This window comes from Delphinapterus leucas, chromosome X (genome assembly GCF_059928025.1).
Source record: "Delphinapterus leucas isolate spDelLeu-1000000601 "Yukka" chromosome X, BTC_Dleu_Yukka2, whole genome shotgun sequence".
Taxonomy (NCBI): Eukaryota; Metazoa; Chordata; class Mammalia; order Artiodactyla; family Monodontidae; genus Delphinapterus; species Delphinapterus leucas.
Window position 1 is genome coordinate 116,133,216 of NC_143150.1, and position 11,814 is coordinate 116,145,029.

Consider the following 11,814-nt stretch of genomic DNA (forward strand, 5'->3'; position numbering starts at 1 on the left):
GTTATTAATGTCTTGAGGTCATAAGTTGATTTTTTTCCATATCTTTTTTGTAGTCTAGTTATGTCATAAACATATACTGTTTTTTTGGGTTTTTTTGCGGTACGCGGGCCTCTCACTGCCGTGACCTCCCCCGTTGCGGAGCACAGGCTCCGGACGGGCAGGCTCAGCGGCCATGGCTCACGGGCCCAGCCACTCCGCGGCATGTGGGATCCTCCCGGGCCAGGGCACGAACCCGCGTCCCCTGCATCGGCAGGCGGACCCCCAACCACTGCGCCACCAGGGAAGCCCCATATACTCTTTTAAATATTTTATTCTATAATGTGTCATATCTTATTTATATTATTGTGTATTAAATCTAAATTAATATTTCGTAACTTATATCTTGACCTGGTGCTTTATGAAGCTTCATGTTGTTATTTTTTTACTTTAGTAGGTTTTAATAAAGTATTACATTAAGTGAACTACTTAGAGTACTTTTGGATACTGCAAATAAATATAAAAATTACCAACCAAAAAAGAAGTTTTATTCATTAGCATTTTAATTCTATTATAAATTAGTTACACTCCATTTGCAAATGGCCCTGATGATACACCAGAGGAAATACTGGCACGGATAGGAAGTGGAAAATTCTCACTCAGTGGTGGCTACTGGAATTCTGTTTCAGACACAGCAAAGGTAAGTATGGCTTCCTATTAAAAGCTTTTGAGAAAATAATTTTTCATAATCCCTAGTGAGAAAAAATAATATCAGTTAGAAACTTGTTTATAAAGTTGTATTGAAATGATGTTACCAAATAACTCGAACTCAAAAATTGACCACTAATTTTGTTTCTTTCCCAGAATATATTGGTTTGGCTTTATTATCTATATATCTCAAACTACTTCTTACTGATGAACACGATGAATAATAATGGTGGTGGTCTTCATGATTTGTGTGTCTCCTCTGTGCCTCACACTGCACTTTACCTAAATTATCCCATTTAATCCTCTTAACAACCCTGTAAAATAGGTGGTAGTATCACCATTTCACAGTAGGAAACCAAGGCCCAGAATTCTGGTGTGAACTTATCCTCAGTTATACACCAGGCACATGTGGATGCTCAAAAATAAATAGCTGATTCCAAAGCCCTTGTTCCCTAGAATAACTACACCATTTTCTATTTTTGGTCCATATTACGAAGAAAAGGGTCAATCTTCTTCACAGTAGACAGTAATTTAGTTTTATATGTCTGCTTGAAATCTATTTGGAAAGCCTTTCTCGCTGGAAGACCTGCCATCCCCTGAATAACGCTGATTTGCTTTCTAACCCTGCTCTAGTTTCACTTTTTTTTTTTTTTAGCTTCACTTTATTTAGAGAAAATTCTTTTTTAAAAAGAAGAGCAAAGTTTTTCATTTCAAAATAAGAAAAACATAGAGGAGATGAGGAAGATACATATTGGTAAAAACTGCTGGCTCATTTTGCTTAGAGGTGGATGCTTGAGTTGAGGTGATTGCATTAGTAAATAGGGTATGTCAGAAATTTTTATAGATACTTTTGGCATAGAGGTGAAGCCTCAGTTGACCAGCTTAATGCCTGTGTAGATAATATTTAGTTTTGTAACTGTATTTAAAGTGATAGGTTAGCCTTTCCCCTTGTTTAACAATAAAATTTTTTAAACCAGATAATTCATTTTTCTGGGTACTTGTTTACTTTTTTTTTTTTTTTTTTTTTTTTTTTTTGCGGTACGCAGGCCTCTCACTGTTGTGGCCTCTCCCGTTACGGAGCACAGGCTCCGGATGCGCAGGTTCAGTGGCCATGGCTCATGGGCCCAGCCGCTCCGCGGCATGTGGGATCTTCCCGGACCGGGACACGAACTCGTGTCCCCTGCATCGGCAGGCGGACTCTCAACCACTGCGCCACCAGGGAGGCCCCTTGTTTACTTTTTAATTCATGTATTGGGTACCTACAATGTGCTTAATAAGTGAAGGCTCCAGGGATAAAAGATGTGACTCAGATGGAATTCCTGATCTCAGACAGCTCACAGTCTAGTTGGGAGATAGCCAGAAATATACAGTACAGTGTCACATGTGCTGTTACAATGCTCTGTTTTGTATGCTAAAGAAGTTCACAGATGATGCTTGATCAGAAAGATTTCAGGGAAAGCTTTCCAGAAGCAATGAAGGGATTCGCCACGCAGCTTTGGGAAGCAGAAGGATGTAGTCCATCCCAGGCTGAGGGATCAGCCCATGCATGGTCCTGATGGAATGGGAATGGCAGAATGCCTCCAGGGCAGGGCAAGGAGTTTGGTATGACTAGCACCAGGTACACGTGAGAGGGTAGCCGATGAACCCCAATTATGGAAGGCTTTGTCGATCATGCTCAAGATTTGGAGTTTACTCTAAGTATTGGGGAACTGTTGAAAAATACTAAGCATTGTAGTGATCAGATTTTCCTTTTTCAAGGTCACTCTGTGAAGTAGTAGTTCTTATCCATTGGAGTCCACCACAAACTTTGTCACGATCGGTTGTCAAGCATATCAAGTAATGTTACCGTAGAAAATATCAGAGTTTACATACTGCCTGCTTTTTTTAATAAGTTAAAGCAAGTCGAGGTTATCTCTATAATTTTTATAATTTGGTTCTCATTCACTTGCATTTTATTATGCTTTTTTGAGTGCAAGGCAGGTGAGGATGAGATACAAATAGAGCACAAAAAATTGCATCCAACTCACAGCCTATCTTATGAATGCCATGTGATTACTAATAACGTTTGCTAATTTGTCCAGTTAAGACCTGTGATTACAAGTATAATGTAATACGGTGAATACCCACAAAATTGGGAAGTAGAAAAAAAAAATAACTCTGTAATCTTTGAGGGGAGCATTTAGAGCCCTCAAGTTAATTCCTGTTATTGGACAGTTAAGTACTGCTTTTCAGCATTACCAATAGCACAAAAACGTCTTAAGTAGCTGAAAATTACTTATAAATAAATCCACAAAAAATGTAGAAAACTCAGAATATCTGAGGGAAAAAAAGAGCCAAAGTCCTTAAAGATACATAAAATGTGGTAAATTTACCCTTTGTAATACACCAAAATTACTGTTACTCAGGGAGGAGAAAACAAAGACCTAAGTTTTTGCTTTTTTTTAAACAAATTGTCATATTGAGTAAATTGCTTTGCACCCAAAGGTCTGCTAGTGGGAAAAAATAGTGTCATAGAAGCCAAGGAAGAATACTCAACAGGATCAGGTGCTATAGAAAAACAAAGGTTTAAGTTTATTTTATTGTTCTTTTTCCCATTGTAGGACCTGGTGTCAAAGATGCTTCATGTGGACCCTCATCAGAGACTGACTGCTGCCCTTGTGCTCAGACATCCTTGGATCGTCCACTGGGACCAACTGCCGCAATACCAACTAAACAGACAGGACGCACCGCATCTAGTCAAGGTGAGCGGCCCATTTGGGCACTGTGTGCCACATGTCCTCCAGGAGAGACTGTGAGATGCCCTCTCTGTACCACAGCACCTTGCCCTTTCACTTTGCCTCTCAACCTGCATCCAGTTCTTGTGTGGGAATCTCTTACAGTGGGTGATTTAGAAAAGAAAAAATCAAGGCATGCCAAAATAGCATAATAAAACCAGTTTAGGAATGATTTCTGAATTTATCAATCAGATAAACTTTATGGATTTCCTAACTTTTCTTTGTACCTGTCTTTCTTACGCACAACCCAAAGCAGACTCTTGGAGGTTGTCAGCAGTGGCAAAATACAAATTCTAAAACAGCATGCCTTGCTGACTCTCATGGTAAAGGATTGCAAAGGAAAAACAAATTTAATAGTCCTGAGAAAAGTAAGGACTGCTTGTTATGAGCCCGCCTGTGTCCTCTCTCGTTGATAATTTCAACCTCCCACATTGGCCTCTTCAGTTTTAGTTAAATCAGAGGATTTGACCTGTGTGGTTATTTTCATTATGAGCCTAATAAAATCTATATAAATTTGCATATGAAGAAAATATCTGGGAGAAAATCATTTCATATTCTGTGTACAGGTGACTACCCATTGTCATTATTTGTGACCTTTCTTTCCTGTTTTCAGGGTGCCATGGCAGCTACATACTCTGCTTTAAACCGTAATCAGTCACCAGTTTTGGAACCAGTAGGCCGCTCTACTCTTGCTCAGCGGAGAGGTATTAAAAAAATCACCTCTACAGCCCTGTGAAGTGACCTCAGTGAGATATTTGGTACCATGGTGTAAGCTGATAGCACAAGTTCTGGCGACAGGTAGCACATATCTGAGAGACACCTGCAGGCACACACTGTCCCAGCTGGTACCCATAATGCTGCTGCTCCTGCTGCTCTCCCGCTTTCGTCTCTTCTCGCTTTAAATGATTGTTAGCAGGTTAGATTTTCCTGGAGCTTCGGCTGAATTGAAAATGGAAACATGATGAAGATATATTCACTGAATCAACAAGAAGAATAATGAACATATGAATACCACCTAAAAATACACTGAATAAAGTACTCTACACCACATAGCATTATTTTTATAGGAGATATTTCATGTCCCTTAAATATTCTTTGTTAGTTATAGGGATGGACAGTTTATGTTAAGCACTTAGCTTAAACAATCCGTTTATATTAGCACTGTATCCCTTGTGCCATCCAACATTTTGTATGTTTTTGTAAACAGTTCATATACAGTACATTTCTGTACTGCTTTCTTTAATGTATACATGCCTTGTTTAACTTGGAATCTATTATTAATCAATTGACTATGAATTCTGGTTAAATAGTTCACCTGGATTAACGGTATTGTTGGACAGCCCTAAAAATGGCCAGATTGTAGAACAGCTGTTGAATGTAATACTTCCAAAATGTACATATCTTTCCCCATGTCTGTTTCACTGGTTCGTTCGTTTGTTTCTTAAAGTCAGGTGCTCTGTCAGGCTAACCTAGAGAGCTGTTATGGTAAAGAAAGTTATCATATGTGTGTGGTATGACATCAAGAGTACACCTGTGAAGTTAGTCCATATACTTTGCAACTCCTTAGGGTCTTTTTTCCTTTATTAAGGAAGTAGTCCTTGCACTTTTAATCTTAAATAGTATCCATTCTTAGTAGTTGACATAAATTTGGGATTTTTCCCAATATACATCAAGGGCCTTTAAGAGGCATGGTGAAGAGACTGGCGAAGGAAAATTTAGCAACAGGTCATTGAAGTCCCATTGAATATTTCATGTTTAAATAGACCAAATTGCAGAATTTAGCATATGAATAACAGGATACCTGTTCTTATATACCTGCAGGAAAAGTATGCTTTTTTGGGGAAAAAAAGTAAATCATAATGAATTCTATCCCATTAAGATGCTCTATATTAAACACTAATTTGAATGTAATAAAGGCCACAGGCCTCTCTATGAAATTGGACTTAAACTTTCTTATTCTAGGGAATAAAACATTCTTGATCAAACAATCATAGCTGAGGTAGGCTAAGTGAATGTTCAGCATTGAGTGTTTTCTGAATTCCTCCTGATGATTTATAGCCATATAATGCTTTTCTTTTTTTTTAAATTTTTATTGGAGTATAGTTGATTTACAGTGTTGTGTTAGTTTCATATAATGCTTTCTTTAACTTCAGAAATGATCACTTTTCATAATGGTCACTGGATCTGCTTAGATTAGAGTATTCATTATCTACATCTAATTTGTTAGTTTCCACAATATCATTAAAGAAACTTCTGCATCCATTATTACCTGTATCTTTGCCAAGCTACCTAGCATACATCAATATGTAATATGAAAAACATATGAGCAAGGAAAAGGTGATTTAACTTATCTCATCAAGAATGTGCCTGAACAGATCTTTCCTAGTCATGTACTAAGTCATTTACATCAGAACTCTTTTTTTCCGCCAGAAGCTTTAAATCTTCCCCTGAGAGTACAAAGCCAGGAAAGCATGGTTTATCTAAATATCTTGGAAGCCCCTCGTTATTCCTTAATTTCTCCTCTGTGCAATTAAAGGGAAAGAGAAAATCTATCATGCCTTTTGCCCAAGTGACACAAAATGATTATTGCATAGAAAGCAAATGTAAGTTTATCTTCTAAATAAAAAATGTATAGGAGGAGGGATTTCAGAAGATCTAGATGGAGAAAGTTTTTAAATATTCTTGAGTATATGGATGCTAACTATTAACAGCTGCTTTCCAATGCCTGGAAAGAAAGCTTTGTTTTTCTTTCTCCTCTATTAAGTGTTCCCAACCATGGTCATCCCAAATTCTTGTCACTTTTAAAATGTTAATGTAACTCTAGGCAGAAAAAAGATAGCATTTTCAGATTTTTGACACTAACACTGTTCCATAAGTGCTTAGGTGTATTGCCCATCATCGTCTTTTAGAACCAGAAGTAAATGTGTAAATGCTTTTAAATTATCTAGTCCAACTTTCTCATATTGCAGGTAAAGAACCTGAGACCCAAAGCAAAGACTAGAATCCTTAACTTCCCTTTCAGTTTTTTTCCCTCATAACACCGTGCTGCCTTCCCGTTGTATTATCACTCGACCACAAACTGAGCTGTTCAAAAACTATATATTTCCTGGGGCAGTCCTCTACTGGTATATGAATGCCTTCTTTACCTAGTACAGCTGCCAGTTTTATTGGAGAAAAGAAAGTTATATGTTCACAAAACTGAAGGCTTTCTGCCTAAAAAGCAGTTCATGAGTATAATTTATTTCATCTGTGATACTGGTGTTCCTATTGCCTTTGACAGAGCAGACAAACTTGGCCAACAATGTGCTCTAAATGTAATGCTTGTGCTGGGATAACCTTTCCATTAATTTCTCCAAGTCCAGTTCCTCCTGGCCCCTATAGTTGTGGTAGTGAGGCCCTTTCCCAGTTAGTCCTGCTGGTTACCAGGGCTTCTCCCAGGAGGTTTTATTTCAATCTGAAAGATATTTCAATATGAAAGAAGGAACTAAACTATCAGGCCACCTTTACAAACCTCCTCTTAGCTTATAATCCACAATAATATCCAGAATGGTAGACTTAACATTACCAAGCACGTACTGGAAAATATGGATCACACTACCATGTGTTTTCTAGCTTCCCTTTCAAGTGATGATGCTAAATTAAGGTAAGTTTTTTGTCCTTTTAAGCTGTCGTATAAGTAAGTCATTTCAGCTCCTAATTTATAGATACGTCTTCTTTCTAAGTACAATAGACCCTTCACTTTAACAGATCTGATATGGATTCATTTATTCACAAGCAACCCCAAAAGTCCAAAAATATAATAATTTTGACAGGGCACAGAATCAAGATGCTGTGAGGCTGGAGACTGACGTGTGGGAAAAGTCACTTAGTGAGTATCTGGAGAGGGTGTGGTGTGTATGCAGTAGAGATTCTACATTTCACACACAGTGGGCTGCAAAGAGCAGGTTTGGGCCAACCATTTCCCAACTATTTTTAAGAAGTGGTTGCTGTTGGGACCAGGGGACATCTTGGGAGGTGGGGCTAGCCTGTTAGCTGTGCCCTGTACCCTCAGCCCAGGAAAGGTTTCATGAATGGGCAGCATGGGTTGGGTAAGAAAGAGGCTGGGGTACGTCTAGCCTCAGGTGAGAGCAGAAAAGCGTTCAAGATTTGGGGGCTTGGTATAGATGTGCATCACCATGAAAGTCAGCAATACACATTTCAACATGGCTTTGATTTTCTCTACTTCCTGGCCTTTATAAATGAGCTAAAATTTTTCAGGCTTCTTTACTATTGAGAATTCTCTCTTATGGTGGTATCCAGCATTTGAGATTTATGAAGGCATTAGGACAGATATCTCAGGAATGTAAATGGTCAGAAAAGGTCTGCTTTCTGTGATGAACACATATGATGGGTTCCATGGCTGCCCTTGGTGCTTAAACCAGGAGGTTTCAATCCAGTCCTAGAGTTCTGTCCCTCCGAAAGGTCCAACTCCATGTGACTAACAAACTGGATGTATACTTTGAGCCTTATTTAATTCACAGATAAGTTGACTTAACTCAGCATTTTTATTTCAATTAATGAAAATAGTCCTCTTTTCACCTCCAGATTGCTTACATTTTGCTGGTCTCCCCAAGTGACCATTGGTGGAGACCAGTTAATGAAGGAATGAAACTCGCTTTCTTGGGAGTGTGGTATTCTGCAGAGCCACGCTTAACCACTTTTTCTAGTGAAGAATCTACAGAATGATAATAACTAAATATGGATGGCCAAGAAGAATTTGTATCTACAGTGCGCTTTATGTATTTTTGACACTGCTGTATTCTGTGTGATCGAGTGACTTGTAACTGGTTCCAATGTGACTGTTTGCAAAGAATTCTAGTAACTAAGTCGACTTAATTTTCTTAAGCCTTGTATTACTATCAGTCTCACATTTACCACTTTGATTCCAGTCTTTTAACTGTTCATACCAGGGCATACCAAGGGTTGGGATGAGAGCCTACTTCCTACCTCTTAAGGCACTTTCCTCATTATTTTGCCATATAACCTTGAAGTGCATGATAAGCTGTTTAAATGTCCATGACTTCTCCCAGAGCAACTAGCAAAGTATATGACATTGAATAGAGATTAGTGGAAAGGAAAATTTAGAGACTAAGTTCAGAGGTGCAAACCTCAAGAAAACCTCTTTAGAGCACATACCATTTGAGTACAATGTATGTAAACGTACGTGAGAAGAGAGTCGCTATAATAGTCCTCTCTGAGTAGATTAGTTCAATATCTAATGGAAGTGAAAATCTTTACTCCTATTATCACTATAGTACTGAGTGAACTGTATACTGAGTTTTTCAAACAAGTACTTAAAATAGAACTTAAATACAAAGCAAGGGCATAAGGATAAAGGTTTTGGTTTGCGTTTCTCTAAGTGTAGTTTACCATCTAAGGCTTTGTTTTTTAATTTTTAAAAAAAGCTTCAAGGTATTGCCGTTCCTTAGCATCCTTAATGATTATGGGTGATGAGTTTTTAACTCTTAAAATTATATACCTGTATTATGTTTATCTTAACTCTTACCCTAAGCAAAAGGGAAGGTATACACCTAAGGGATGTAATTATTTTGCATTTTTGGCCATGGGTGGGAAAGGGATGGGTATCTACTTAAACAGTTTTTAAAAAAGAAAAAAATCACAAATATTTTTCTACTATTATATATGATTTTACTTTATACTAGTTTCTCTCTAGTAAGGCATGCCAGAAGCCCAAGGCACCATATCATGAGTTCATATGTATTGTACCTTTTATTGGTGGTTAAATCGCATCAGATGCTTGGCCCTGCTGCCATAATTACGAAATGCTTGTAAAGGATTAAATATCACTGAATAAATTGTTTTACTTAAGAGTCTAATCTGGGAAGTTTTCAAATCATACTATTAATGTGTAATCAAAGCTCTTTCAGATGTATCCATGAATAATCCTGGAACAATATTGCTTGTATTCCTGTCACAGAACAGGTTTTGTAATCTTTAAAAGAAATGAAAATTTATATAATAAAGTTTCAAATAAATTCATGTATGTCCCTTTATGAGATTATTTCAATTATATGACTGTTAATCCTTCATATTATCAAATTATTCTATCTGAAGTATACATTTATCAAATTGGATTGATAGACCTTAAAACAGGAATGTTTCTGAGTTAATAAGAAGTGCAAAATAATTTTTCTATGCAAAGTCTTGGTTAACCCAAAGAGTTTGTCAAATCAGACTCATATCAGTCGTAGATCGTAGCCAATACCAAATTTGATTAATGATTTAAAGGATACAGGGCGATCCCTAGGCACAGGTGAAACAGCCTTCTCTTGGAGAAGTCCAGCATTACCAGGCTTAGCTCCACACTGCCCTTTTTCTCCCTCATTACGGTGCATTTTGAATTGAAAATGAAAGGACAGTTTCCTTCTGGGCAGTGTTTTCAGAGACATTGTATAAACAAAGGGAATCATTTGGTTTTGCATCGTCCTCTTTTTATACCTCATTAATTACACAATTTAAATGATGAGCCCCATTCTCCAGCCAACCATGCCTCATAAATTCATAAATTCCAGGTTTTACAATAAGCCATCTCTATAGACCAAGTGCGTCTTGCTACAAGCTTTTGAGAGAGAAGAATTTTTCATTTTCTTTCCGCTAGTAAATATTATTAGCACTTTTAAAATGGAAATTTGGGGAATTCCCTGGAGGTCCAGTGGTTAGGACTCCAAGCTTCCACTGCAGGGGACCCGTTTTTGATCCCTGGTCAGGGAACTAAGATCCCCGCAAGCTGCGTGGCACAGCCAAAATAAATAAAATGAAAATTTGATTGAGGTCTTGATTCCTGGTAGAGAGGGAATGGGTTGTAGGCCTGCAGCTAGCCCTTTTCTTCACAGTTGACATTTTTAGTAGTTTTATACTATGATGGTGCATTAGTCTGTTAGGACTGCCACAGCAAAATACCACAGACTGGGTGGCTTAAAAAACAGAAACTTATTTTCTCACTGTTCTGGAGTCTAAAAGTCCAAGATCAAGGTGCTGGCCAGGTTGTGTTCTTCTGAGGCCTCTCTTGTTGGTTGATCACCTGAACTATCTCAGGAACACCCTGAATTTCCTTACATCCTTGCCTTTATACTGCATCCACTGAGCAGTAACTAGGTTGGAAGAAACCGTACAATTATGCAAAAGGATACCACTGCAGATTTATGTTATCCGATCTCAGCTAAGCTCTCAGTATCGTTTGTCAGTTATTTTGTTTTTTCCTTGGACAGACCCATTTTCCCATTTCTTTTTTTTAAACAGCTTTATTGAGATATAATTTACATACCATAAAGTTTACCCATTTAAAGTTTTTTAGTATATTTACAGAGTTGTGTGACTATTATCATAATCTAATTTTAGAACATTCTCATCATCCCATAAAGAAACTTTGTACCCTAGTCAGAGCCACCATTGTCTTTTGCTTGGACTATTTCGGGTAGCCTCCTGCATGGTGTCTGTTTCCTCCCTTGCCCCTCTACAGTCTATTCTTAACACAGAAGCAAAAATGATCTGTTCAAAACCTACTAAGGATTATAACAAGTGATCTGGTCTCCCTACCTCTCTGATCTCATCTCCCCAAGCTCCCCTAGCCACATGGGCCTTCTTGCTGTTTCTTGAATATGCCAAGCATGCTCCCACTCAGGGTCTTTGTCCTTGCTGTTCCCTCTGCCTAGAACACATTTCCCCCGGATGTCCCCACGACTCACCTCCTTCAAAATGATTCTGATGATCAGTCATGTTTGGGAGCCATCCTGTAACAGAGAAATGAAGCCTGATTTTTTTTCTCCTTTGGTGTTTTATATTGGGTAATTGACAGAGACTTTTGATTTTTAAATATTTAAACTTCAAATATTTGGAATCTGATTACTTGCCACGTGCTAGGCACAATTACTGAACACTTGAATGCATTATATCAATTTAATTCCCACGACAACCCAAAATGGTAAGTTCTATTCATACACCCAATTTAAAGATGAAAAAAACTGAGCCTTATAAATAGGTTAAGTAACTTGTCCAAGATCATATAGTAATAAGTTGCTGCAGAGCTGAATTTGAACTGGGTCTCTCTAACTCCAAAGCCCAAGTTCACAATTACTTGGCCTGGAAGTAAAATTTAAATAAATTTTATAGCTATCCTTTCATCCTCAATCGTGTAAACTGCAAAATACTGCAGATGGAAAGAGAAGCCCGGATCTTTCCATTTCCTCTAAGAAGTGCATCTGTCATTGGTTTGTCATCCTCAACTCTTAATAATGTTTTGGGCTGGACACTGCTTTGTTTAGGGGTGACGGGCCTGTACTGTGCACTGTAGGATGTT

The 11,814-nt window shown here is 38.0% G+C and overlaps 1 protein-coding gene across 6 annotated transcripts in view; it reads left to right on the forward strand.

The window, feature by feature from the left end:
* RPS6KA3 (ribosomal protein S6 kinase A3) overlaps positions 1–9,497 on the forward strand; it is a 110,382-nt gene extending 100,885 nt beyond the window's left edge. For 4 of the 6 annotated variants that reach the window (XM_089904695.1, XM_089904692.1, XM_089904693.1 and 1 more), the window contains 3 exons: positions 559–676; positions 3,285–3,425; positions 8,043–9,497. In XM_089904695.1, the coding sequence (XP_089760821.1) occupies positions 559–676; positions 3,285–3,425; positions 8,043–8,183 (400 nt within the window). In that variant the 3' untranslated portion in view covers positions 8,184–9,497. Of the gene's footprint in view, positions 1–558; positions 677–3,284; positions 3,426–4,071; positions 5,447–8,042 lie in introns of those variants that run through there. The other 2 variants (XM_089904691.1, XM_022560507.2) reach the window with 2 other exon arrangements.
* The last annotated feature ends 2,317 nt before the right edge of the window (positions 9,498–11,814 follow it).